Source organism: Myxozyma melibiosi (assembly GCF_037950935.1).
Source record: "Myxozyma melibiosi strain Phaff 52-87 chromosome Unknown BZA70scaffold_1, whole genome shotgun sequence".
In the NCBI taxonomy this organism is placed as follows: domain Eukaryota; kingdom Fungi; phylum Ascomycota; class Lipomycetes; order Lipomycetales; family Lipomycetaceae; genus Myxozyma; species Myxozyma melibiosi.
In genome coordinates this window covers 3,902,682-3,927,389 of record NW_027042915.1, presented here as the reverse complement: position 1 = coordinate 3,927,389, position 24,708 = coordinate 3,902,682, and the positions used below count along the sequence as shown (strand labels likewise).

General features: G+C 52.7%; 9 protein-coding genes across 9 annotated transcripts; 4 read left to right on the top strand and 5 right to left on the bottom strand.

Annotated features, from left to right (window-relative positions):
- Nucleotides 1–1,911: 1,911 nt before the first annotated feature.
- BZA70DRAFT_56746 (uncharacterized protein) lies at nucleotides 1,912–3,356 on the top strand. Its single transcript, XM_064915215.1, has 3 exons — nucleotides 1,912–2,185; nucleotides 2,259–2,642; nucleotides 2,700–3,356. Exons 1-3 carry the CDS (start codon nucleotides 2,097–2,099, stop codon nucleotides 3,163–3,165), a joined length of 939 nt encoding a protein of 312 aa, XP_064771637.1. The 5' UTR covers nucleotides 1,912–2,096; the 3' UTR covers nucleotides 3,166–3,356.
- Nucleotides 3,357–6,183: 2,827 nt separating this feature from the next.
- Nucleotides 6,184–8,101, bottom strand: BZA70DRAFT_293849 (pyridoxal phosphate-dependent transferase). The gene is made up of 2 exons (XM_064914419.1): nucleotides 6,842–8,101; nucleotides 6,184–6,778 (listed from the first exon to the last, which is right to left on the bottom strand). Exons 1-2 carry the CDS (start codon nucleotides 8,001–8,003, stop codon nucleotides 6,402–6,404), a joined length of 1,539 nt encoding a protein of 512 aa, XP_064771636.1. The 5' UTR covers nucleotides 8,004–8,101; the 3' UTR covers nucleotides 6,184–6,401.
- A 428-nt stretch (nucleotides 8,102–8,529) lies between these two features.
- Nucleotides 8,530–9,491, top strand: BZA70DRAFT_254887 (ubiquitin carboxyl-terminal hydrolase). Its single transcript, XM_064910771.1, has 2 exons — nucleotides 8,530–8,909; nucleotides 8,968–9,491. Exons 1-2 carry the CDS (start codon nucleotides 8,646–8,648, stop codon nucleotides 9,436–9,438), a joined length of 735 nt encoding a protein of 244 aa, XP_064771635.1. The 5' UTR covers nucleotides 8,530–8,645; the 3' UTR covers nucleotides 9,439–9,491.
- On the bottom strand, nucleotides 9,492–15,001 carry BZA70DRAFT_274187 (sister chromatid cohesion C-terminus-domain-containing protein). The gene is made up of 6 exons (XM_064911941.1): nucleotides 14,743–15,001; nucleotides 14,539–14,669; nucleotides 12,400–14,482; nucleotides 11,582–12,344; nucleotides 10,671–11,524; nucleotides 9,492–10,615 (listed from the first exon to the last, which is right to left on the bottom strand). The coding sequence occupies exons 1-6, from the start codon at nucleotides 14,751–14,753 to the stop codon at nucleotides 9,583–9,585; spliced, it is 4,875 nt and encodes a 1,624-aa protein (XP_064771634.1). The 5' UTR covers nucleotides 14,754–15,001; the 3' UTR covers nucleotides 9,492–9,582.
- A 391-nt stretch (nucleotides 15,002–15,392) lies between these two features.
- On the top strand, nucleotides 15,393–16,947 carry BZA70DRAFT_293846 (tRNA wybutosine-synthesizing protein). The gene is made up of 2 exons (XM_064914418.1): nucleotides 15,393–15,566; nucleotides 15,637–16,947. The coding sequence occupies exons 1-2, from the start codon at nucleotides 15,429–15,431 to the stop codon at nucleotides 16,816–16,818; spliced, it is 1,320 nt and encodes a 439-aa protein (XP_064771633.1). The 5' UTR covers nucleotides 15,393–15,428; the 3' UTR covers nucleotides 16,819–16,947.
- Nucleotides 16,948–19,116: 2,169 nt separating this feature from the next.
- BZA70DRAFT_55618 (Acylphosphatase-like domain-containing protein) lies at nucleotides 19,117–20,285 on the top strand. The gene is made up of 5 exons (XM_064915207.1): nucleotides 19,117–19,484; nucleotides 19,544–19,576; nucleotides 19,636–19,684; nucleotides 19,737–19,811; nucleotides 19,868–20,285. The coding sequence occupies exons 1-5, from the start codon at nucleotides 19,446–19,448 to the stop codon at nucleotides 19,960–19,962; spliced, it is 291 nt and encodes a 96-aa protein (XP_064771632.1). The 5' UTR covers nucleotides 19,117–19,445; the 3' UTR covers nucleotides 19,963–20,285.
- BZA70DRAFT_234868 (putative alternative oxidase AlxA) lies at nucleotides 20,026–21,175 on the bottom strand (the record flags this gene model as incomplete). The annotated part of the gene is made up of 2 exons (XM_064910317.1): nucleotides 20,026–20,592; nucleotides 20,666–21,175. The coding sequence occupies 2 exons, from the start codon at nucleotides 21,173–21,175 to the stop codon at nucleotides 20,026–20,028; spliced, it is 1,077 nt and encodes a 358-aa protein (XP_064771631.1).
- A 273-nt stretch (nucleotides 21,176–21,448) lies between these two features.
- On the bottom strand, nucleotides 21,449–23,231 carry BZA70DRAFT_55712 (Alpha/Beta hydrolase protein). The gene is made up of 3 exons (XM_064915211.1): nucleotides 22,547–23,231; nucleotides 21,983–22,485; nucleotides 21,449–21,928 (listed from the first exon to the last, which is right to left on the bottom strand). The coding sequence occupies exons 1-3, from the start codon at nucleotides 22,948–22,950 to the stop codon at nucleotides 21,723–21,725; spliced, it is 1,113 nt and encodes a 370-aa protein (XP_064771630.1). The 5' UTR covers nucleotides 22,951–23,231; the 3' UTR covers nucleotides 21,449–21,722.
- Nucleotides 23,197–24,046, bottom strand: BZA70DRAFT_235654 (phosphatidyl synthase; the record flags this gene model as incomplete). The annotated part of the gene is made up of 3 exons (XM_064910347.1): nucleotides 23,197–23,356; nucleotides 23,408–23,678; nucleotides 23,734–24,046. The coding sequence occupies 3 exons, from the start codon at nucleotides 24,044–24,046 to the stop codon at nucleotides 23,197–23,199; spliced, it is 744 nt and encodes a 247-aa protein (XP_064771629.1).
- Nucleotides 24,047–24,708: the final 662 nt, after the last annotated feature.

Genomic DNA, 24,708 nt, shown 5'->3' with positions numbered 1-24,708 from the left:
CATTCTGCTTTTCGCAGGGTACTGGTGGCTTGCCGAGACTACGCAGTGAGCTTCGAGGAGATTCTCTTTAGGAGATTAGCAGCTTGAGGTCTAGTCTAGTTTACTTGGATGGCTATGGGCGAATGAGGATAGCGTATGTGAACGAGACTGGCTCGATTGAGCTAGCGACAAACAAAGATCGTTGGTGTGGTGCAGAGGAGAGACAAGAAGAAGGTTATTGCTCGGGTAAATAGAGATATGAACAGACGTGTCGGCCCGCTAAGCGATGCAGATTGCGATATCAAGAAAATCTGAGCCACTGGCGAAAGATGTAAGGCATTGTGAGCATGGTTGTGATGAGGGAGTATTGCAGATAGAGTTTGCTAGTCGATTGGAAATCGGAGTGATGTAAGGCTACTGAGGAGTTTTCTGTGATAAGGAATAAGGACGCAGCTGGCTGCAGCCACCCAAACGGCCTATTCTGCCTGACAGGTTACCGTACGCGGGCTGAGATGCGCACAATGGGTGTGTAGATAGCTGATGAAGAGGATATGATAACACAACTGAAGTAAAAACATATATATGAAATAACAGAAGCAAGATAGATGAAGGGGACATGATATTACTCGATGACGAGGTCGAGGTCGAGGATGCAGGTACGCGTTCGATTGACTACAAAAGCCGCACGGCGAATTGACGCGTCTCGGTATGTTCTTATTTATGATTTGACTTGTCTTTGTGCGGGTGTGAGCGTAGGGTGACGGTGACGGCGACGGCGGCCCAGGGTCCAGGATGGGGGAGGAATGGCTGAGGTAGTGTGGTGCATGGGAATGTGATGCTTATACGTAGAGTGAATAGCGCGCAGAGCATCTACGTGATTCTCTAATACTGTTCTAGTATGATCCAGACTGCTAAGAGTCTCTATCGAGTAAGGTCAGGAGGACGAGGAGAGAGGAAGGCACTACAACGAAAGAGGCAGCGATGTCGTAATGGACGCAGGATATAGAAACCAGATCCGCTTCTCCGAGCGCAGGGCCACCGTCGTCTACGCGATAGCGAAGTAGGCGAGAGCCAAGTCGTGTAGAGTGAAGCAGCGTAGTAGAACAGCCGGCGCAGGATTCCCGAGCGCGCAGTGTGCGCCGCAGCAGTTGACGTCATCTCCCAGACGGACTCGGGCCGAGTTCTGGCTGACAACCTCCGAGCGGATTAAACTTTTGTTGGTAAATCGAACTCTGAGGGCAGCGACCTGTTCAGCCTTCCGAATTCGACCTTGTTCCCTGTCCCTCTCTGGCGGGAGCGACCCCTCTCGGCGGGCGCAAAGAGCTGGGAAAACAGACAGAAAGAGAAGGAGAAACAGAAGAAGAAAATAGAGCGACGAACAGAGGCATCTGTGATGGCCGGGGGTGGGGCATCAACTACGAAGCCTGCAACTGCTCTCTGCTCTGCTCTCTCCCTGCCCTCTCTCCATCTCCTACTCCACCCCCTGCCTCCTACTACGACTTCCTCTACTGGCCGTCCTCCTTATTCTGGTTAGCATCCTCCTCTCGCCTTCTCTCCACCCCGGGGCGTGTGCGGTCCCCAGCGGAGTCAGCGGCACATAACAGTATAGAGTTAATTGACACAGAGCCGATTCTCCGTACCTTGCCCTAACCCCGTGGTACCCGGTCCTCGTCTCCAATTCAGACTCGAGTCTCGTCTGTCCGACTGAACTTCCTGCTTCCTCTCGGGCCCTCGGCCGGCTCTCCATATAAGCTTCCGTGCCGGCCCTTTCTGGACGTTCTGCTCTTCACTGCTCTGCTCTGCCTCTTCTCCACCGCGCTTCTCCACTCTCCACCACTCCTCTTCCTTCTCTGATCTACTTCCTCTCTCTCTCTCCTGCCCCGGTGCATGCGATCTGTTGATCTCACCGGCTGCGACTCTGCATCGTCTCGAGCGACCGTTGTGCTACTACTTTAGTGCCCTTCTCGCAACCGATCTGCTAGTCCAGTCGATCTATACTTTGCCCGTCATCTATTGCGTCTGATATCACCACTACTACTATCACTACCACTACTACTTTTTCCACTACTCCGCCAACATTCCCGGCTCAACCACAATCAACAATCAACATCTTCACAATGCCTTACACTCACCCCCACCCCACATCCCCTGGCTCTCCTGAATGCGGTACGCGCAAGCGCGTCGGCAAGGCCTGCGACTCGTGCCGGTACGTATCCTCCACCCGCATCTCCTTCTTTACTCTTTACTCTCCACTCTGTCAGCTGCTGACACCATACTAGAATCAAAAAATCAAAGTGCGACGGCCGCAAGCCCTGCTCGCGATGCACTGCCGACGACAAGATCTGCACTTTCACCGAGAGAAAGAAATCAAAGGAGAAGCTGTACTCGTCGCGGTACGTCGAGCTTCTCGAGAACCGCATCGAGATCCTGCAGACCGGAATGGAGGAGCTCGTGAAGCGCGTGTCGCGCGGCGACAACATCAGCAACCTGCTCACAAAATCCGGACATGTCTCGATCAACCGCGCGCTTGACGAGCTCACAAATAAGAACTTTGAGTTGCAGAAGGAAGAGCATGAGCGGATCGTCGACGTGCATGATGACAGCGAGCACGATACCGACCACGAGCATGATTCTGCTGACCAGCGGAATTTTGACGAGAAAATGTTTGTTTTCTTCTGCTATATAACTATTTGTGACTTACTTTACTGACACAGCTACAGGGAGGACAAGGTGCTCGAGCTCAAGACCGAGCCCGACTTTGACGACGTGATTGCGGGCAACAGCTGGATCGGACAGACAGACTATGTGCTCGACAGCAGCGCGAGTTCAGTGCTGCAATCGCAGACCGACGGCCTCAGCTTTGGCAGGAGCAGCGTGCTCCCTCCTGATCCGGCGACGATCATCCGTGGACATATTGAGTCCATGTCTCCTGATTCCATGACCTCTGCGTCGTCGCTCTACTCGCCGTCGGGATCGTCGAGCCCGATTGACGGTCAATTCCCCCAGGAAGGTATTCGAAGCACCGCAGGCGGGCCTCTCAATATCACACTTGACACAAGCGATCTTTCTACTCTCCCGCAGTCGGTGATGGTCGATTACCTTGATCAGATCACGCAGGTCTCGATGGCTGACAAAGTCGACGATCTGTCTGATGTCTGGCTCACGACTACCTTCAACGACATCTAATCTCCCTGTGCTGATTCTCTCTCTCTTCATTTTTCCGATGTTAAACTATTCTTGCATCTGACATAAATTGGTTTCTAAATTGGGTGTCTTGGTCTTTACACGTCTGCGTCTTGATTTTCTGTTTCGTGTGCGCGCGGTCTATACATTTGCTTGTTTTCAGCTTTCAGCGAGGAAAGGGTTTTCTTATCACGTTTGAACTACAGTCTTTTGCAAACGCGTTTGAGTGCTTTTTTAATTACTATGCGGTGTGGTGTGTCTGAGTATCAAAAAACGGTTCTCGCCCGAGAGGTTGTGCGGGGAGAGCAAAAGGAGGATGATTTATGATTGATTTGGCAAGTTTAGTCTTTTTCCCGAATAGAAGAGACAAACTTGTCTAGATGGATGAAATGCTTTCTATTTTTTTATTTATATATTTTCTGTTTACTTTTGTGCCGAATTGTTTTTTTTACTGCTTGCGAGTGTGCCAGCTCAGCAGGCATTGGTGTTCAGGGTCGGGACTTTCTGTTACGTTTTTTTTATTTTCCTCTCTTATTGTTCCTGATGTTTCTTTGTTTTGAGTTCCTTTAATGTACATAGTCTTGTTCCTGTTTTCTTTTCTTTTTCTCACCTTTGTCGTAATCGAATAATATTGAAGTATATGATTTGTGAAGGAGTAACAGAATAGAGACTAGCAGGAAGTAGCAGGAGCCGTACCGGCGACAGGTTGGTGAGCACACAGCCAAGCCAGCCAGCCAGCCAGCCTATCGGAGCCTCTTGCGAGGTCGTGGAAGTGCCGACTTTTCCCTGCCCTTCCCCTTGTTCTCGCACGGAGTTTTTCCTGCCTCTGGAGCTTAAACTCGACGCAGGAGCAAAGGAAAGTGCCGACTTGCCGGTGATTTGGTTTTTCTGTGCGGCGGGCGGTCGCGCCCGGGTACTCGGCCAAGGAGCCTGAAAGTTTGCCTGCAGTTCGTCTAAAGCCCGATGCAGATGCCGTTTTGCCTTCCCCCCACGCCGAGACCGTTGTTTTTGCTCTTGTTTGGCTGTCTGGTCAGTTTGGAAAAGCAGAGCAGAGCAGAGAAGTGAGAGAAGACTTCGACTAGTAAACAGCCGCTTGGTCTTATCACGGAGGGCGAAGAGTGCTAACCAAAAGCTTAGCCGGAGCACTACTTTAAGCTTCATTCGTCAAGCAAAGTCGGTGTTCTTTATGCCCGATAAACCGAGGCTCCCTTCATCCCCGGGCCTACCTGCCCATTCAGACTTTACTCGACTTTACACCCCGGCGTTCTGCGCAGAGCAGAGCAGGGCTGCGTAATGGCTGCGCGGGTACTGGCAAAGCTGGCTTGTGCCTTTCTTGTGCCTTTTCCGACCCCTTGCTCCTGGAGCAGGCTTAATATCCTCGGGTTTAGTATTTCATCAGAGTCCATTATTTCATTTTCCCCCGACCTAACCAGCCATTATGTAAATCCGCATTGTGGTTGGCTAGCACGGCAGGAGAAATCCGTCGAGGTGGCTGCTGGACAGAAACTGCCTGATTTGGAAAGCATGAGCAGTCATCTCCCTGTCAGGCTCGGTGACCCCCTCCTACCTTATGCAGTCTACATTCGATATATTATTCATCAATTTTTTTGCTCGCGACCAGACACTGCTGCTGTTCAGTAGATTGCGAATATAAATGAGTGCTGAAACTCGTGTGTCGGGTAGCGGAACTGTCAGATAGATTGATCTTGTTCTCGGCGAAATTCCTGCTGCTCCTGCTGTGTTTTATCTTTGCTATGCCAGCCTAATCTGTGTTCTGTTTAAAACAAGCGCAATCTCTATAACCAGCATAAACTGAGCACCAAAGCAGAAATGCGAGCAAACGTCATACCTCATCTGCTGGGTGTAGTGCACTTTAGGCAATGCCATAGCAGATCACCTAAAGCGAGCTAGCGAATTCGAGAATCGTCATCCACACCGGCGCTGGTGCCGTAGCCGAACCCGGTCGCCGCTCCTGCCGCTGTAGACGCATCTGCTGCGGGTACGGCTGATTAAGGTGTGTGGTCGGTTGCCGGCGCTAGAAGCTAGCTCATTGTGTGATGGGTAGCGTGATTGTGCTGAGATGGACCAAGATCCTGCACGGTGATGGGGTGGGTTCTGGCGCGGGGAGTTTATTCCGCGACGCTCGGAATTTCTTCCGCTTCCAATGTGTTTCTGAGAGTTTAGCTCAGTGCCGTTGTCTTGTCTGTTTTCTGTTTCAAGTGTGGGAGATTCACTGATATAGTCTGTGCTGCTGGGCTTTGCACGGTGCGTCTAATCGCTTGAGGAAGGCAGCCAGAACTAACAGCAACAGTGACAGGTTTCGAAAGCTTTGCAATGACTTCTTTGCCAAGCATAGACAAACAGACAAAGCAATTGCTTTGTTTTTCTAGCTCGTGTTTAATAGTGCACGGTACACTCGATAGTTTTGGAAGCAGGAACAATATCGGCTGTGACGGCACCGTCAAAGTTCGCAAGAGAGTGTGAGAAAACAGAGCATGACGTTTGAGACCGATTGAGACTTTCTTTCAAAAGCTAGACTTCTCGTCTTTTGAGATCAATAATGTTGGATAGAAACAGAACAGAACAAGGGCCTAGAAGATCTGAAAAATAAGTGTGGATGTAGAAAAGGGCGTAAGAGAAAGGGAGATTAAGCGAATACCAAAAAACACTCGATATTCGCATACCCCGGATTCCTTCCCCCTTCTCTTTTCCCACGCAAAAAAACACAACTATGAGTCGGTAGTTTATCTCAATTTAAAGAGAAGATTGATTAGAGATCAGCGACGATCAGTCAGTCTAAGCTCCCGTGCGGGTCTCGATTGATCGTCATGATTCAACAATGAAGGTGGCCGTCGCTGAAAGTATATCTGACATAGGGTTTTAATTTATTTATTTTCTTTTATTTTTATTTTTTCTCGTCGCTCGGGAAACAATGCTGGAAATCCGTGATGATTACACACGGGAATTATAATCAACCTGTAATCAAGTTATAATCAAGTAAATACCATATAAATGTATTTTGTTTTGGTACGATCGGTTTACGAAGGAGGTGTATGCAGACGCTTATTAATTGCACGCTGATTTATAATCCTGTGAATTCGTAAGCGTGATGTCTATGCGCATGTGCTGAGAGTAAATTCTATCTTTTGGGTACCTTCGTGGAAGAAATGGGTACACCAGGCCTACGATGTAACTCTGGCGTGCAAATCTGCATGTGCATCTACCTTGTTGATGACAATCTATACATCTACATCCAAGCTCTCGCCTATACTCTCAATCATCGACACCAACTCCTCGACCGTCTTCTTCGTAGTCGTAGGCGCATTCACCACCGCTCTGAAAAACTCGCCCTTGCCGTCCTCAGGACTCGCCGGCGGCGCGTAGTCGACCAAGAACCGTCCGCTCGCCTGCAGCTCGTGCGCAATCGTCCGCGTCACTTTGGTGTTGTACTCGGCCGTGTTGAGCAGCGCATCGCGCTTGTTGGGCGAGTAGTAGAAACAGGTTTGCAGGCACGGCGGCGGGTTGCTGGAGAGCAGGTGGAAGCCTGCTCGTGAGGAGATCAGGGTGGCCAGATGGGCTGTGACCTCGAATGCGGTTTCTACGCGCTCGCCGTAGCCTGCGATTGTCGCTAGAGTTAGCTTGATCTTCGGAGACAATTGATCTGGGTATATGCACGTACCTTCCTTGCCATACCACTTCCACCCCAAAAACAGCTTGAGGGAATCCGCGCGTCTGCCGCACCCCATAGTAGAATCACCGATATCGAAATCCTCGCCGTCGACCTCACTGTTATGGAACAGATACGGCGCTCTCAGCGACGACGCCTTCTGAAACACCCTATGATCCGGCGCGAGCAAGAACGAGCACGTCAGCGGCACACCCAGCATCTTGTGCGGATTCACCGTCAGACTGTCGGCCAGCGCGACGCCCTTGAGCTTGTACTTTAGCTTGTCTGAAAACACGACGTTGCCGCCCCACGACCCGTCAACGTGGAACCACAGACCGTGCCGTTTGGCGACGGCCGCGATGGCTTCAAAGGGGTCGTACGAGCCGTAGACGGTCGTGCCGGCCGTGGCGTTGACGTAGAGCGGCGTCCGGCCCTGCTTCTTTGCCTCGAGGATCTTCTCCTCGAGCACATCAACGCGCATGCGCTGCTCAGCGTCAACGGGGATAGTCCAGACCGCCTCGCTGCCGAGGCCGACCGAGATTGCCGCTTTCTCGACCGAGTAGTGCCCGTGCGCGGAGGTGAAGATGACGAATCTGTGGTCGCCGTTGCCGGTCAGTTTTGTGTCGGGGTACAGGATCCCGCGGGCGACGATGAGCGAGTGCGTGTTGGATGCCGAGCCGCCGGGGAGGGTGAGGCCGCCTGACCATGGCGAAGTGAACCCAAACAGCTCGGCGTACTCGTGCGATGTTTTCTTCTCAATCAGCGTGAGCACGGGCGACACGCTGAAGATGTATCCGTTTGTGTTGAGGATCGAGAGCAAGAGGTCCGACGCCACGCCGACGGGGTTCGTGGACGCGTACAGCTTGTCCATGAACCCCGGATGCCATGTCACGATCGAGTGCTTCAGAATCTCGTCCAGCACCGCCAGAAACTCGGTCTGCCCGCCGCCCGTGCTGGGAAGCGACAGGTGCGCTCCCAAAATGCTCATCAGCTCTTTCGGAGGCACTGGGTCCCCTATGCGCGCGCCCGGCGCGTCCGCCGCAGCGACGTAGGCGGTCGCGCGCTGCGACACCAGCTCGAGAAGTGTTTCGAGCTCGGCGGCGCGCGACGAGGACGCCAGACCGGATGGCGACAATTGGCTGTTGCCGTTCTGGATAGCAGACGGTGGACTCATATCAAAAATGTGTAAATGCTGCTGTGCGTGCGAGTAGTATGCGCAGTCACAGGACTAAATCTAGGACTGAATCTTCTGGGGAAGAAGCGATGCACCCCCGGACCGGTTGAAAATTCAACATCGCGTCATCGAGAGAAAAAATTTAAAGTTTGTTAGCGAGGCGGATGACTAAGAGATAATTAATGTACGCGGTTTTGTCGGGCAGTACGCTTTCACTGCGCCGGTTTGTAGATTGTTGATCTGTGCTGATGTGAAGTATGTGATTGTTTTGGTCTTGTGATAATAGTTTACTGTTGATTTATGTAGATGTAGAAAGCAGTGGGAAGAGGTAGAAGTGGCTTCGAGCTGTACACCGACATCCCCCGGGTCGAAACAGCCATGCACAGATTCCTACCGTTCTCGTCACTTCAGTCATCTTCGCAGCTGACTCTTGTCTTTGGCCGACGCTGACAAGTCAAAATCTCATGATCTGCCGTAAATCGTCGTGATTCCGGCCGAGAATATCGTAGTGTAAGCAACTTGAGATGCAGAGAAAGCCGTTGGTCGTGCGGCAGTTTTGAGTTCCTCTGCGATCCTCCCCATCATCAACCTCCATCGAGAGCCAACTTCTCTGCCGTCCGATCCAGCGATTAAACCACAGCGATGGTCAGTCCGTTCATCCCTCTAGAATCCAACCCGGACGTACTCAACCGTCTCGCGAGCTCACTCGGCCTCGCGAGCCCAGTCTCGTTCCACGACGTCTATTCGCTCGACGACGAGTCGCTTCTCTCGTTCATCCCGCGCCCCGCGCTCGCGCTCTTGCTCGTCTTCCCGATCTCGGCCGCGTATGAGGCGTATAAAGACAGCGAGGATGCCGCGAGACCGGTATATGAACCCTCCCCGGACGATGGGGTGATTTGGTTGAAGGTAGAGGCTCGTCGGCTATTCACACATCTCGAGATGATCTATTAACATGACTCTGTAGCAAACAATAGGAAACGCATGCGGCACCTACGCCGTCCTGCACGCGCTCTTAAACGCCCCTTCTCTCACATTCACGCCCTCCTCCCTCCTCGCGACCTACAAACACGACCTCCCCCCGCTCTCCCTACCCGCGCGGACAGCCTACATCGAGTCCTCGACCGCTCTCCGCACACAGCACGCCGCCGTAGCGTCCGACGGCGAGACCGCGGCCCCGGCCGCAGAAGACGACACGAATCTGCATTTCGTGGCATTTGTCAAGACGCAGGATGGCGTGCTTTACGAGCTTGATGGGAGACGCAAGGGGCCGATTGAGCGCGCGAGGTTGGCGGAGGACGAGGACGTGTTGTCGGAGAAGGCGACGGGGTTTGTGAAGCTGTTTATGGAGAGAGAGGCGAGTGCTGCGAAGGAGGAGGAGGGGTCGGGGTCGTATTTGCAGTTTTCGTTGGTTGCGTTGGCGCCTAGCTTTGATTGATGTCTTGATTCCTGCTACTTGCTACTTGAGAAGAAAAATCTGAATTATATATAATAGCAAACCCACCCACTGACAGCTATAATTACATACTTATGACTCCCCTAAAGTACACACCCAAAGCAATGAAAAAAGAACAACACCATCTCACTCGTACTTCATCTCCCCCACCTCCACGTTCGCCATCAACTCCCTAACCGTAGCCAGCACGCGCAAACACACCGCCGGATTCCTGAAATCGTTCTGCAAGCAGATCCAGTCCAATTTCAACGGCGCAATGCTGCTGGACTTTGTCGCCGGCGGCTTCGAGTACTCCTTTGATGGCTTCGAGCTCGAGGTGAAGGATTGGCATGCGTGCTCGGTTAGGCTGTAGGCTTGTCGGATGTGCTGGCGCAGTTGGTAGATGGTGTAGATGATGGCGCTTGAGATCGCGAGCGACTGTTGCTGCTGCTGCAGGTCGGCAGGAAGTTGCTGTGCGTCAGTGTCCGGGGCGGAGACTTTGCCGAGCAAGTCTGAAACCGCCATGAGGACCGTCATCCCCGTACTACCAATAATCTTGTCAAGTCCATGCACAATCAGATACGGCTCCTCTACGATCGTCAGATCCAGCCGCGCAAGGCAATACCCGACGTACCTAACGTATCCCAGATGCCGGGTGCGCAGGTCGCGATCGTCGGCGCCAGCCTCCGAGACCGGCACACCAGCCACGAGTTTTCCGGGGTCAAAGTCAAACGACCGCACGACAGAGGTCAGCAGCTTACGCTTCGAGTTGCGGTTCTGCCGCACGAGCGAGTACAGCGGCATCAAATCAGCGTTTGAGCCAACGATCACGCCGCTGTCGTCTTCGTTCGCGCTCTCGTCCCCGCTAGCTTGTTTCGAAGACCGCTGCAGGCGACGATACTCGTACGCGCGGCGCACGCCTTCGACGTAGATTCCGTCGATCAGCGACTCGTGCTTGCTGTGCAGCTTGCGATGGATATCAACCGCGAGCGCGTTGATCGTGGGGTTCATCGACGTCTCGAGCGCGATAAGCGTGGGAACGCAGGACCGCGGATTGGCAAACCCCTGCGTCACAATCTTCTCCAGCAGCAGCGTCGCCGATAGTGCGTAGTCGTCCTCAGAGTCTATCGCGACCGCGAGAATGTTTTCCAGGTATCGCTGACTCAGTGATGCGCTCACACTGTGATGGTTGTTAGTATCGTAGTTCTACCGCGTGCTATTGAGAAATGACATACCCGTCGTTAGCAAACTTGTGCGTATCTCCTTTCAGCACGCCTATATCAACAGTCTCTTCACTGTTGCCGCGCTTCCTGCTCGCTTGGTCCGCTTTCTCCTGGTCGTGCGTCACAAACTCGATCAGCATCCTGATAACTGTATTCTTCAGCTCGCGATCATCAGACTCCCACGCGTCGTCAAGCACTCTCAGCGCCATCTTCGACAGGTAAATCTGCGGGTGCGTGATTGCCATGTTGCCTATGTTTCTGATTGCAATCTTCTTGATCTTGGCCGGCACACACTGTGCGCACGCAAATACCTGCAGCGTAAGCACAATCATCTCGACAACAGACCGTCCCTTGATTCCCGGAACGGACTGGAACATTGCAATGTGCTCCTCGAGGTTGAAGTACCGCCCAATCATACCCAGCAAATGCAGCAGCCGGATGACTTTGTTCTCCACCTTGACACTGTCCTGCTCGTAGCTTTTGAAATGACCCGATAGAGCTTCAGCCTTGTTTGGCGCAATCATCTTCAAGCACGAGACAGTGGTAGCCGCAAGCCGACGCGTGTCCTTCAGCACCAGACTGATGTCCCACAAACACGGCACGGCCTCCGCCAGTTCGCGTAGATTGAACTTTGTAAGCCGCGACAGGAGGATCTGCTGCACCTCGGTGCTGAATTTCGACCGCACGGCACCGACGGTAGGAAGAATGTTTCGGAAGACGACGAGGACGTAGTACGTAGCTAGGTCGTCCTTGGGGGACTCGTGCTGTAAGTAGCTCTGCAGTGCAACAAGTTGCTCGGCTTCGAATAGTGACTTGTTGGCCGTGGCGAATAGCGCCAAAAGTCCAAACAGGCTTTGCAGCGATACCTGCGGGTTTTGTTAGATGCGGGACCCTGAAATCACTCTGAAAAGCTCTATGCATACCTTCTTTCCGGGTGTCCAGTCGATAACCGACTCAATCAAGTTCTCTACCATAACCTTCGAAATAGCAGCCCAAACACCTCCATCGCTCTCTTTCTTCTTGAGTCCAGTCAACAGATTCTGCATCAGCTTCACAATCTTCGGATCCTTATTACCGCGTTCTCTGACTTGTAACAGGATCTGCACGCGGCCGTCGACTTCAGTCTTGTAACCCAGCTCGTCAGATTCGGCGGACTTTTTCGTTGGACCAAAGTAAATGTCCTCTAAAGTCTTTTGCGCCAGCTCACTGATCGACTCCTCAATGTCTTCTGTCCGCCGCAAAAGCCGATCCGTGATCTCGACCTCGATGCTGACGTCCGACGTAGACACGCAAATGTCTCGGAGCAACTTGACGACGCGTTTGCGCACCGCTGTGCCGGTGTCGTTGGCCCGCTCGCAAAGCAGCAGATAGTACTTCTGCGTGACTTCTGGTTTCGTCAAGATAAACTTGCCAATTGTATCGACGGCCGCGTCCCGAACTTGCGCAGACTGGTCTCGCAGCCGCGAGGAGACGTTCGAGAGAACGATAGGGATCATCAGGATCGTCGGGTCGACGGCTACGAGAATGCTGAGAACTCGGAGACCTTTGGTTCGCGACGTGATGCGTTCGGAGTTGAGGGACACCAAAATCTCTGAGAATATCCGGTCATAGAGCTTATATAATGGCATCAGGCGGGAAAAGTCGGTGTATTTGGCTTTCATCGCCGCCGGAGTTTCATCCTCAAAGCTATTGCAAGTCGTTAGAATACTCATTCTGTAAAAACACAAAAAAGGTATCATACTTTTCCTTGGCTGCCCAAGTATTAGACGACGCCTTTTGCATCAACTTCTCAATAGCGCCATCGACCACAGGCTTCACAGCTTCAACATCCAGAGAGGCAAGCAGCGCTACCCAAGCCGTCATGAAATACCCAAACGATCCGCCGGCAGTCGAATCCACCAGCCGGAGTTTATGCAGATATAGCAAAATCGAATTTGCAACCTTGCCGATCTGCTTCATATCCGACTGGGAAGCCGACGCGGTCAGCTCCGGAAGCTTCGAGTCGTGGTGCCGTAAGAGCAGCAGTTTCTCGCCGATCGTGCCGAGGATGTCGATTGCCATGGTGCAGACCAGTGCAGGTTCCTTCTCGTTGTTTGCAAAAGAAATCATCCGCATCGCCAGCGAGCGAAGCAAGACTTCGGCACCCGGCCACTCGGGCGACTCGAGCACGACAAGAAAATCTTCGGTGAAGAGATCCAATAGTCCGCGATAAGGCTGGTCATCGCGTGATTTCGACTTTAGCACCCGTTCGATCAGGAAACTGATCACGTCGTTGGAACTTTTCAAAGCTTCAGAGTTGCAGCGCGCACACTCTTGGATGAACTGTGCACGCTCGTCTGATTGCTGATCGTTATCTTCTGCCCCATCTCCTTGTGGGACAGAGGAGACAGAAGCAAATTTTTGATTGAGATGCAACGACCCGGCTGTTTGCACAAGACGCAGGATAAGCGCAGTCACCAACTGAATATGACCGCCGCCTACAAGCTTATACTGTCGCGCGGTCTGGCGACTCACGGGAAGCTTCTCAAGACTAGTCAAGATCTCGTTTAATAGAAAAGTCCGCTGCTCGGGCTGACATGCGAAAATCTGTGCGAGCACGTCCATGGCTGCCACGCGGAGATTCTCAATATTTGCAATCCCGAGGTACGAGTCTTTGTTGAACGTGGGAGTCTCCGCGAAAATGACGCCGATGCACACAAACTCGAATCTGGAGATTACGGTCTCGCTCACGTCTTGCAGCTCGAGTAATTGGTAGATCAGATTGATGACCCGAATCATTTCCTGCAAGAGACCCAAGACCAACTTCTTGAATGGTAGCAAGCTCTCCATATCAGACACGGGTGGGATAAGCGGGATAAACAGGCCGTCGATAAGACCGCTGAGCAAATCCAGGGTCTCTTTGATGATGTCTTCTGAGCAGATTTGCTTTTCCTCTCGAGACCCGAGCATTGTGAGAAAAATCAACTTTGCGGCCTTGAGCGAGTTATCGGCAGTCGAGACATCGTTGTAGACCGCAGCCGTATCAGCTTCTAGTAACCCTTCCGCACCGTTCCAGTGTAGAGCGCTTCCTAAGCGGACCGATTTCAAGCATATTTTTTGCAATCTCAGGATATCGTCGATTGAGATCTCGGGGTATACGTTGAAGCTGATGACGCGCTTCAATACGCTTTCGAGGCGGATCAGATATTCATTTGATAAAACAGGATCATCGGTCGGACCGTCCACAGCCCAAACGGAGGAGAATTCTCCACGGACTCCAGACGTGTCGGTGGCGAGGTTGTCGTCTGCCTCGAAGACGTTCTCAATCAGGTTTGTAAGGCCTTCAAGCGCAACCTGAGACTTGCGGGTCGGATCGTCAAAGACCAGTGCGTCTGTGTAATCTGGAGCGGTCTTTCGTTTGTGCGTGTCGGGTGAGGTGCTTGGCAGAGGAGAAGTAGGGGCGGCGGAGGACGGGTAGACGTCTCTGGATGCCATGGATGAGTCGGCGATCGATGTGTCTGCTGAGACGTATGGCTGTTGGAAGGTTTCGGGGACTTGATTACTGAATGCTGCTTGTGAATGTTGGACTCCAACCGAGCTAGCCTTTTCACTCTTTCGCTTTTTCGGCAATGGACCTATCGCTTCGACCCCAGATGTGCCGGGTATATCATGAGCAGAGACGGTGGTCTGAGTCGGATCGAGACCGTTTTGCGGGGTATCAGTTGGCAACTCGGGAATTTGTACAGGAATCGAGGAAGGGTTATTTTGAAGTGTCTGGAGCATTGTATCGAGAGAGATGGAATTTGATGGATCAACAGGCGCGCGCTCGTTGTCTGCAACGGAATCTAAGCCAAACCGTCAGGTTGATCAAATCACGAATAAGTAGAATACGGACACTCACATTGATAGGGAATATCTGAGGTGGTCAATAGTCGCTCGGTAAACGGACGGAGTTCGAATGCCTGGACTCGAGAGTTCAATGTCGAGCCTCCGCTGGGTAACGAAGCAAACGCAGGCGGAACTTCGAATTTTCTACACACAAGATCACCAGTCGTCAGCGATAGTTCTGCGGTAAACTGAACTGATGAGAGACACGGGTACTTACATTGGTCGCATTTGGCGAGTATTGAGGTAATCACGTAACCCGCTGAGATGCGATTCAATCACGTTCGCGTACTCCGCCGTCGTAGGCGGTGTGTTCAAGAGCTCGTATGAGCGTTGCGACTCTGCGTTTTGCTGCTCAGAGAGATTGAAGATCGAAGTCTGGTGCGCTAGGTTGGGCGTCGTGAAGAGCGCGATGGCTGGAGAGCGCGAGGAGATGTGAGCGATTGAAAGCGGATGATCTGGGGTAAGTATCAGAATACGTACCAGGTGAAGCCGGAGTCACGGAGGTGAATGGAGAATACTGTAGAGTCCCGTTCAAGGACGTGGGTACCGTCCTTTGACCGTTGCTGTTCCCTGTCCCGCTCATTGTTGTCTGTTCAGGATGCGTCGCATCAACAAGCGTCCTTAAATCTCCCTAAATCAATAAAGCAGCTTCGTCTAAACCTCTACGCGTCCCGTCCACTGAATATCAACACAGACGCGGACAACTCTCCGCAATCTCAACAGGAAACAGCCAAATCACCAGGTCGCGTCGTCGTCGCGGTCGCGGTCTTTGGGGAAGTCGAATAATTAAAAGTTAAAAGTTACCCGGATTTGAACCTGTGAGCGCCGCACCATCAGCTTTTTTGATATATTTCCTCGAGACAGGACAGCTTTATTACAGCTGCTGAGTTGGTGGCTGGCTGAATGCTTCAGGTAGCACTGCAGACATCTGACTCTGGGCGGGTGAAGACGTGCAAGACTGCGCTTGAGCGAGCGGGACTGTTTGATAAGGCTAGAGGCATTGAGCGGACAGGCGATGGGTTTCTGATATTCACGAGTAACGTATGATCGATCTCTGCTTTTTCCATTGAGAGGTTTTCGAAGGGGATGTAAGCTGACTTTTGTTATGTAGACGGTAGAGAATGATGATGGGGATCACGAAGCCGGTTTGGCTGATCTTTTGAGCAACCTGGACTTCTCGGTCGAGGTAGTCACAACCGAGTCTACGAAACAGAGCAAAGACCTGACCACCGACTCAAGTCTCAAAACAGCAGTCAGAAAGGTGCTGCTGGATCTGCAAAAGACCGAACCGCAGCTGACCGCGGAGATTGTTGATGGCGCGCCGAATCGGTATTATATATACGGTCAGCTACTTTTGATCTCCTCCGGCGACTTTGAAAGTATACCGGCATGGCAGTCGCTAGCCGCCGCCGACGCCAGTTTTCCCGAGACGTTTTATTCCAAACTGTGCGCGAACCTGAAAATAAGCCACATTGCACTGAACGCTCCAATCTCGGGCGATACCGAGAACGTGATGCGGAAGCCGACCTCTCTAGTCTGTCTGCACGGCGAGTTTGGCGACGAGATCAGCGACGCTACAATTTCCTCGCCGCAGCCGACGCATTTCGCGTCCGAGTTCTGGGCGACCACGCGCCAGAACGGAATCACGCAGATCTGGGCGCCGCGGTACACGATGTTCAGCCGCGGGAACATTAAAGAGAAAGCGCGCGTGCTCAAGTTTGCGGACGTGAGCGGCAAGACCATCGTCGATCTGTACGCGGGGATCGGGTATTTCACGTTCTCGTACGTGCATGCTGGCGCGAGGCGCGTGTTGTGCTGGGAGATTAATCCGTGGAGTGTAGAGGGGCTGCTGCGGGGTGCGAGGGCGAATAAATGGAGCGTGCAGCTGGTTCGGCATGATGAGGAGTGGGTTATAGACCCGTCGTCAACAAGTCGGATTGTGGTCTTTCTCGAAAGCAATGAGTACGCGGCCACGCGATTGGAAACAGCAGCAGCTCGCTACGGCTACTCTCATGAACTGACTCACGTAAACATGGGTCTCTTGCCCTCGTCGGAGCAAAGCTGGCGAACGGCGGTGACGCTCGGCGTAGCATCCACGTCGCCGTCGACGGTGTTGCATGTCCACGCCAACGTCGCAGACGAACAGATTCCGACCTGGCAGGAACAGACGAGGAAGGCGTTGGAGGGGTTAGTTCTAGAGAAGCTGAGCGTTGAGAGCGAGGAGGTTGCAAGGATCAAAAGCTTTGCGCCTGGCGTTATGCATGTTTGTGGAGATTTTAGGATTAGAAAGTAATTTTTCTACAAACACAAGTAAATTCTGCTCACCTATTACTATTTACTGTAAAAAATACCTTATTAATTGTAATTAAACACCCCAGAGAATGGAAGATTACGAAATGGCCTACGCGTCAGGTGTATGTTTACTTTCGGCCAAATCAAGAAACCCCAATATCCCAGACACGCGCCCGCCCGTCCTACAATCCGCCCACCTCTTCTCCCTTCTCTTTTCCCTTCCCGAGACAGTTTGGTGTGATTGCCTAAGCCCCCAACAGTTCGATCTATCTACGTGAATCCAGAGGTAAATCGGCACTGCTGGTCACGATATTTACTAAGCATTTTATGCTGTTTTTGAATATATTTTGCGTTTTGCACGCAGCTTTAGCTGCATACTAACACGCCAAACAATACCGGCCGTGTAGAGCGCGCTCTGAGTGAGTCTTTCTACATAGCCAGTATTGTTTGGTTTCTAGGTACCCCGGATACGACGACGGCAGCCTCAGCGCGCCAGATCACGGCATAGACAGTGAGTATAGATATACAGTCGATCTAGCACCCCCATCTAACAGCAACCACACAGATGCGTGCAACCTCCCTGCGCGCCCTGCTGCAAAGACGTCTTTGTTTACAAAGTCGTCTCTACCGTCGACGATGCCGCGGATATCGTCGATGCCGAAGTCAGTCGACTCTAGGGAAGCAAGCGCGATCAGCAAGATGGAGTCCGGGCCCTCTTCTCTCGAACCGATGAGTTTCTTTTCATATAATCTGGATTATTAGCGCTAACCGCATCATCTGTAGGATAATATCGCACTTCCGGCCGGAACTGGAACATGGGCTTTGGTCCTTTGTCTCTCGTATGCGTGGTACCCCGCGGACCTGCCACAGGGTAGCATATACCACGCTAGGTAGAATTCTCTGAGAATAGCATATACCTTCACAGGTAGCATTCTCATCCAGAGAGTCGCCGACGATGCACCGATAGCATTCTGTGGTAGACCTCCGCAGCGACGCCAGAGAGTAGCCTATGCCATTCGCGGTAGCACTCTCCTATGAGGTGGCGTTGTGCCGCTCACTCGAGAGATAAAGGAGCGAAGCCGGCTCTTGCGAGAGCACATGTAAAGCAGTCTGGCGACTGCCTGTTGATCGGAAGCTTTGCAGGCCCTTGACCGTCGGTGTTTCGATCGACTGGCCAGGGGAGAGTCTTGTCCTGTCTCTGTCTTGCATCGGTCGCGCTTGCTCGGTGCTTGGTTCACCGTGGCCGCCAGACGGCTTTCGAGCTTGGGAGTGAATGCTCTGGTGTCGCCTTGCAGCAGCCCTAGCAGCATGACAACGTCCGCACGCAGATGCCGAGTGAGCATGCGTATGCTCAGGGAGATACTCCTTTGCCGGCTCGGTAGGCTGCATGACCGCCCTCAGCGTCCTGCAGGTCAAGGACGCTGGTGACCAGGGCGGTCGATCTGATGAGATCTTTCTTTAGCCAGGTTGCTCATCGGATTTAAAAACGTCTATGTTGTCGCGTCTCTGAAACACGCGCGCTGGCAGGCCGTGCCGTCGCACGCGTTGACGAGAGTCCGCGCGACCAACCGTCTTTGTCGAAGATGGGCTCTGTGACCGCACAGCCCTCGGATGATGAGACGGGCGGATCATGCGACAACGCTGACGAACCATCGATACGGGGGTAGCTCTTGAGCTGCCTTTGGATGAAGTCGGGTCTTAGTGGGTATGGCGACCATTGAGAGATGGCCGCAGAGTCCCACATAACTCTTGGATAAGACTTTATAGTCTTGTTCAGGAGTATGCGTAATGCATTCTTCCCGATCCTGGCACCGGCCGCTCCACGCGTGCGCTTCTTGTTCTGTCTTTGCTGTCGATGCTGTGGACTTTTCTAGTGAATGTTTCTGTTTTGGCTGTGATGGACGGAATGGGAGAGTACGTGTGGAGAGGTACCGCATTGTAAAACCCAGAAAGAAAAAAAAATAAACCATTTTCTCTCATAGATTGTATTAAACTAGTGAATAAGCAGTGACGCTGAACAGTATACATGCAGAGTTGAAGGACACAGGTAACAGAGGCGACAGAGTAGATTACATTAAAAAAGAAACAGGACCCGCATATACATTCTCTTTCCCCCCATAGCCGCGCCGTCCTGCTACAATCACCCCTCTCATGCTCATCCCCGAACCAGATCTAGACGAGGAGAGCAAGTCAGTAAGTCCAGCGCCGTCACCTGCTCTGCTACACTCTCGCATACGACAGCAGCATGTGAATATAATCACGAATGTACAGCCAAACACTCTGAAATCATCTTATCGATGAAATGAGAATCCAGATAGAGCAACGCGGCAGAAGATGTCGACGATCAAGTCGAGGAGAGGAGAAGCGTGGAGCGGGTTGGGAGCTGAACTCTGCGGAGGTAACCAGATGCCGGAGATGCAGCGATGCTTACTCAGTTCTTGATAATATTGCTCTTTGTCAGAAATAGCTTTATCGAGGATAACTTCTCTATGCTATAGTAGGGAAGAAGTTTGGTCTACATTTTAGGTGTTATCAGCCATCTTGTGCCGTGCTTCAAAGTTCTCACGCTGTGTAATCCTCCTCCTCCCACTCCCCATCACAACCCCCACCGCTGCAGCGAATTACGCAATGCTTTCAAAACGCATCGGATTTGAAGTAACAGGCTACGTGAGTGCATGATCTCGAATCATCCCCAGCGATAATCATGCTGATTGAGAGATGTGTAGGTGCAAGGGGTTGGGTTTCGTCGATATGTGGAGGTTAGCTTCTGTGTTGTGCTTCTGTGTATTGGAAACAGGTGTGCTGAGTAGATGGACAGAGGACGGCTCGTGAGCTGGGCGGAATCACGGGATTCGTTTATAATACCAGTACGTATCAATTCCAGCTTTAAACCAGAGCAAAGGTGTTGACAGTCCGCAGAGCAAGGAACGGTACGAGGCGAGGCACAGACCGGGTCTTCCGAGACGCTCGAGCTATTCGTGCAGCGACTGAAGCGTGAGTGAGGCGTGAGAGCGTGAGAGCTGGGATGAGCTGTACTGATGTTTTGATAGGTGGGAGCACGATAAGTCGCGTCGAGAAGGTGGAGGTTAGAGAGATGCAGGCGGTGGTGGGTGAGACTGGATTTACAATCAAGAAAACAGTTTAGAAAGAGTGTGATTCGACTACACTACATGCAAAGCAAACCCAGCAACAAAGAAGACAAAAAGTATCACGCCGCGATCTCGTCGCGCTCCCAACCCGTCGGCTTCATCGGCGAAAGCCCCTTACTAGGCTGCGGTTTCCCGTTCTCGACCTTGAGCGCGAACGGATTCCGATCTGTTTTCTGATTGAGATTCCCAAACGTGTGGTTGACCTCGCGGTGCTTTGCCTCGTCGGCGCGGATGTACAGCAGCAGGTCTTCCATCGTGCAGTCGTCGCCCATTTTCCAGTACTGCTTCGCGATATCTGGAACCTCGAGTTTTTCAAACTCGGGAAGTCTGCCTGCGCGGTAATCTTTGATGCAGCGCGTGTAGGTCAGCACGGCTTCTTCTTCGAGATACCCGACGAAGCGGTGGCAGGTGCGTGGGGAAACGAGGTATGCGGCGAAAAAGAGGTTGAAGAAAACGCCTTGGCCGCCGAGGAGCATGAGGCGCATGAACCAGCCGGGGTTGTAGATCTTGAGGAACGTGAGGAGGTGGACGCGCTCGTTGTAGGCTTCTTCGAGAAGACTTTCGATCCACGCGCGGTCTCTTCTGAGCGCGCGCAGGGAGTGCAGATGGCGGACCATGCCAGCGACCTGTTGATATTTCAAGTCAGAGAGTCGTTTTTGCTATCAAGACTGACTGAGGAGATGGAGAAAGAGCACTCACCATTCCAGGTACGCCGGCGATACTCTCGAGAAAGACAATGCGAATTAGCCACTTCCTCTCCGTCATCGCGACCGCAGGATCATTTTCGCGCCCGGGTTTCGGATGATGATACCCCGTCGCGAAATCAAAGCAATGCCTAAGCGTCCTCATCGTCAGCAGCGCGACCTTATCCGACCACGTCGTCGCGTTCCGGTGCGCAAACGCAATCGCCTCCATCTCGGCGCGCGTGTATATCGGATGCGGCCACGCCGCTTCGGTGAAGTAATCGTGCTTGTCTGGCTGCATTAGCGATTTCTTGGGCTCGGGAGGGCTGGTCTCGAGGTTTTCGGCGGGGACTTGGGATTCGGTGGCGGGAGCGGGAGCGACGGGCATGTGCACGGCTGGGTCGCGCATGCTACTGGCTTTGGGCCGGGATGAGAAGGGCCGCGAGGAGCGGACGATGCTGGCCAGGGGGGCGCAGGTGCGGGATGTGGTCAGGAGGAGGTTGTGGGCAGCAAGTCTTGAGGACATGTTGACAGCAAGTAGAACAGTAGTAGTTGTTGTGACAGTATTAGTTGAAGCAGCAGCCTACGACAGCGAAACCACATCTTAATATACCCGCCATCCTCCTCTTCTCCACGCGCATTAAGACACGAAAACTACACGAAAACAACCCGCCGTCAGCAGCATTGTCTGAATCCTGCCCATCTGAGCCAGTGAGTCAAGAACAATGGGGCCGAGCGAGGCAGATGACGTCGGATGACCCGGAAAAACCCGACGCCAAACCGGATTATTTTCGTGAATTGTCGTAAATTGCCTCGTGGCGGCCTACTGTTTTTACTGTTCAGAGGGTTACTATTGGAGTAAAGCAGATTAAGCCTTTGCTTGGACGTGAATATTGCTCGGTTGTTTGACTCGAATAGGGAATTTGTTCGGGTTTTCACGCTGACGCGGGGCAGGTTTGAGATTTCCAGAGTCAGCAGGCGACGAAAACGAGCTTTTATGAGGATTTCTATTGGCCGCGACGCTGCTCGCAACGGAGTCCTGATCTGGTAATCAAAGATCGTAATTAATTCTATCACAGCTTGCTCGCTTTCTTCTGTTTTCTCTTCGCCGCGTGGATTTGTCGCGACACCTCGGCGGTCGTGTCCATCAGGTGGATGCCGTGGGCGACGCCGTCTTCTACTTCCTGCGCGATCTGCGCGTCTGTTTTCTGCTTGTCTGCGCGGAGCTCGGTGGCCCATTTTTCCCAGACTCGGGTGAGGAAGACTGTGATTATTGATGCTGTGGTTGTTAGTAAGTCATGAGTTGATAAATACAGAAGAGAGGGTGACGTACCGACTATACCCGGCATCTCGAGAGGAACCATATGTCTCCCGCCCGGAATCCATTGTGTAGTAGAGGTCTTTATCAGCTCCGACAGCCGCGCGGGCGTGGTCTCGTCGTTCCATTTCGCGTTCTCGCCATGCACAAGCAGCGTCGGCGACTCAATGAACGGCAGCCGCTGAACTAATTCCTCAAGACTATCCGGCGAATCCTGGTATATCGCGACCTGCTGCGCGGCGCAGGACTTTAGCTTGACAACGGGTTCGCCGGATTTTGATTTCGTGTCGTAGAAGGAGCATTCGATCAGCCGGTTGAGCACGGCGGGGTCGAATGAGCGGGCTTGCGTGGATTTGAGGAACGAGATTGCGCTTTGGCGGTCGGGGAATTGGTCGGGCATGTGCACGAGCAGAGAGCAGATTTGGGTGGTGATGGTGGCGAGGGAGAAGGGGTGGGCGATGGGTTCGATGGCGATTAGGCCTTTGAAGAGGGAGGGGTGCATGTATCCTGCGGATAGCCTGCGAGAGTGAGTATGGAGGTCTTGTAGAAGAGGAGGAGGAGGAGGAGGAGAATACATACACATGAGATCCACCCATTGAATGCCCGACGGCGACGATGGGCTGCGGAATATCGAGCTGCGCGATAACCTGCAAGAGATCCCTTCCGCCATCCGTCCATCGCGCTGCCGAGCCGAGCTTCTGCTCGTTCAGCACGGCCGAGTCGCCGTGTCCGACCCAGTCGTACGCAATGGCTTCGCGGATCGGTATGTCGGACTCAAACACGCGCGCGATGGTCTCTTCCCAGACTTCTTTCTGGTAGCCGGTGCAGTGCAGGAAGAAGAGGGTGATGCCGTCCGGGTGCGGGTTCGGCGGAGAGTATCTGTTGACCACGATCTGGAGACGGTCGGTGATGCGCGCGGTGGAGGTGCGCAGGGCGCGGGGGTGGGCTGCGTTCACGACTACTGTTGTGTGTTTGAGCGGCATTGTGTTGCTGCTGCTGCGCTGCTGCTGCTGCTGCTGCGCTGCTGTCAAGAGTCGAGAAGCTGAGGATGGAGGAGTCCAGGCTTATCAGAGCTGGGCTGACTGAGGTCGTAGTCAGATGAGCCTCACGGGATGCGGGGAGCCGCGGCACTTTTACAGCTGACGATGATGATGATTTTCTCTGTACAAGGAAGTATAGACAACTAAAATGCAATGGTATTTACTGCAGCAGAGGAGAAGGTCTGCCGTTTATTTCTGGTTAATGTCGTGCGTTGGAGGGGGAGGGGTGTTCTTCTTCTCCTGCTCGATGCGGCGTTTTTCGATTTCCTCCTCGGTCAGGATCTTGACGGCGGTTTTGGAGAAGACGTAGGACAGGCCGCTGAGGATTGTAGTGGCTGCGACGGTGTATCTGTAGTAAGTTAGAGAGAGAAGTAAAACAAAAGAAAGAAAAGGAACGCACTCTAGACCAACGATAGCCTGCGAAGCCAAGATCTGGGCTTGAGCAGAGAGCTGCTGGAAAGCAAAGGGCTTGACGAGGGTAGAAGCAAGAAGACCCATTTGCAGAAAAGTGTTGTACTTTGAGATTGTAGTAGGATGGACTTCAGCCGAGGGAATGCTAAAGTCCCAGTAGCGGGCCATTGTCTTTGGCGGCGGGAGGGAGATGTAGCGGTAGTAGATTGCAGAGATGCCGAGGAGGGCGTCGCGGCCAAAGATGATGATTGCGATCCAGACTGGGGGTGTTAGCTGTAGAGATGATGACAGTGATGAGGAGGAAGAGGAACTCACGAGGAAGAGAGCCGATCCAGGCGAGACAGCCGGTCAAGGTGACCATGAGCATTTTGTCGGCCATTGGATCGATGACGCTGCCGACGACGGACTGCAGGCCATACTTTCTCGCGATATGACCGTCGAGCCAGTCGGTGACGCAGGCGTAGAGAAAGACAGCGGTGGCAGCGACATGGTTACTTCTGAGCACCAGGATCCCCACAACCGGCGCGGCGACGAGACGGGTGAAGGTCAGGATATTCGGGAGGGTGTAGATGTTTTCGCGAAAGACGGCGCGGGTGGGCTTTGGAAGCTTGTCGATCGCGTTCTTCATCGCGGACGCGGTGCGGGCTTTTGTTTCGGCGTAGACTTTTTGGCGGGTGTGTTTGGAGGTGATGACATCGTTGAGGGACTGCAGTGTTGTTTTTTGCTGCTGTTGCTGTTGCTGTTTCTTGTTCTGGTTGAGGTCGGGGTCGGGGTCGGGGTCGGGGTCGGTGGAGTAGAGCCTGGACGGAAGAAGCCGCGATTGCCGGGAGGGGAGGAGAGTAGGAAATGTGAAGGGAGAACGACGGGTGAGCAGAGTAAAAGAGGTAAGACTCCTCGAACAGAGCAGCAGTCGGCCGAGGCCTTTGCTCTTGGGCAGGAAGAGAGGCATTGTTGGTAGAAGAGGATGGGTGGTGGGTGCAGGTGGTGAAGGTCGAGGACGAGAGAGTCACGTGCGGGAGCTATTTCCTGAGCGGTGAGCAGTAATAGTCGATTACAGCAGAACAGTCAATTACAAATACATACAATACATACAATACATACAATACATACAATACATACAATACATACAATACATACAATACATACATTACAGTACAATTACAAATCAGAACAGACAATTGCACTTACAGAGACAAAGTATCGCTGGCAGATTGTTCATCAGACGATCAGCAGCCAAGCACGAGACTGATCCTCGGTCTGCTGATGGTCTGGTCTTCTACAGTCTTCATT

Excerpts from the sequence above, each read along its gene's own strand:
- BZA70DRAFT_56746 (XM_064915215.1), top strand. The coding sequence starts at position 2,097 with ATGCCTTACACTCACCCCCACCCCACATCCCCTGGCTCTCCTGAATGC. Across the intron at positions 2,186-2,258 it reads AAGGCCTGCGACTCGTGCCG|AATCAAAAAATCAAAGTGCG; the intron begins GTACGTATCCTC and ends ACACCATACTAG. Across the intron at positions 2,643-2,699 it reads CGGAATTTTGACGAGAAAAT|GGAGGACAAGGTGCTCGAGC; the intron begins GTTTGTTTTCTT and ends ACACAGCTACAG.
- BZA70DRAFT_293849 (XM_064914419.1), bottom strand. The coding sequence starts at position 8,003 with ATGAGTCCACCGTCTGCTATCCAGAACGGCAACAGCCAATTGTCGCCA. Across the intron at positions 6,779-6,841 it reads GAAGTGGTATGGCAAGGAAG|GCTACGGCGAGCGCGTAGAA; the intron begins GTACGTGCATAT and ends CGACAATCGCAG.
- BZA70DRAFT_254887 (XM_064910771.1), top strand. The coding sequence starts at position 8,646 with ATGGTCAGTCCGTTCATCCCTCTAGAATCCAACCCGGACGTACTCAAC. Across the intron at positions 8,910-8,967 it reads ATGGGGTGATTTGGTTGAAG|CAAACAATAGGAAACGCATG; the intron begins GTAGAGGCTCGT and ends ATGACTCTGTAG.
- BZA70DRAFT_274187 (XM_064911941.1), bottom strand. Across the intron at positions 12,345-12,399 it reads ACTTGGGCAGCCAAGGAAAA|CTTTGAGGATGAAACTCCGG; the intron begins GTATGATACCTT and ends GACTTGCAATAG. Across the intron at positions 11,525-11,581 it reads ACTGGACACCCGGAAAGAAG|GTATCGCTGCAAAGCCTGTT; the intron begins GTATGCATAGAG and ends CAAAACCCGCAG.
- BZA70DRAFT_293846 (XM_064914418.1), top strand. The coding sequence starts at position 15,429 with ATGCTTCAGGTAGCACTGCAGACATCTGACTCTGGGCGGGTGAAGACG. Across the intron at positions 15,567-15,636 it reads TTCTGATATTCACGAGTAAC|ACGGTAGAGAATGATGATGG; the intron begins GTATGATCGATC and ends TTTGTTATGTAG.
- BZA70DRAFT_55618 (XM_064915207.1), top strand. The coding sequence starts at position 19,446 with ATGCTTTCAAAACGCATCGGATTTGAAGTAACAGGCTAC. Across the intron at positions 19,485-19,543 it reads GATTTGAAGTAACAGGCTAC|GTGCAAGGGGTTGGGTTTCG; the intron begins GTGAGTGCATGA and ends AGAGATGTGTAG. Across the intron at positions 19,577-19,635 it reads GGTTTCGTCGATATGTGGAG|AGGACGGCTCGTGAGCTGGG; the intron begins GTTAGCTTCTGT and ends GTAGATGGACAG.
- BZA70DRAFT_55712 (XM_064915211.1), bottom strand. The coding sequence starts at position 22,950 with ATGCCGCTCAAACACACAACAGTAGTCGTGAACGCAGCCCACCCCCGC. Across the intron at positions 22,486-22,546 it reads TCAATGGGTGGATCTCATGT|GCTATCCGCAGGATACATGC; the intron begins GTATGTATTCTC and ends TCACTCTCGCAG. Across the intron at positions 21,929-21,982 it reads CGAGATGCCGGGTATAGTCG|CATCAATAATCACAGTCTTC; the intron begins GTACGTCACCCT and ends TAACAACCACAG.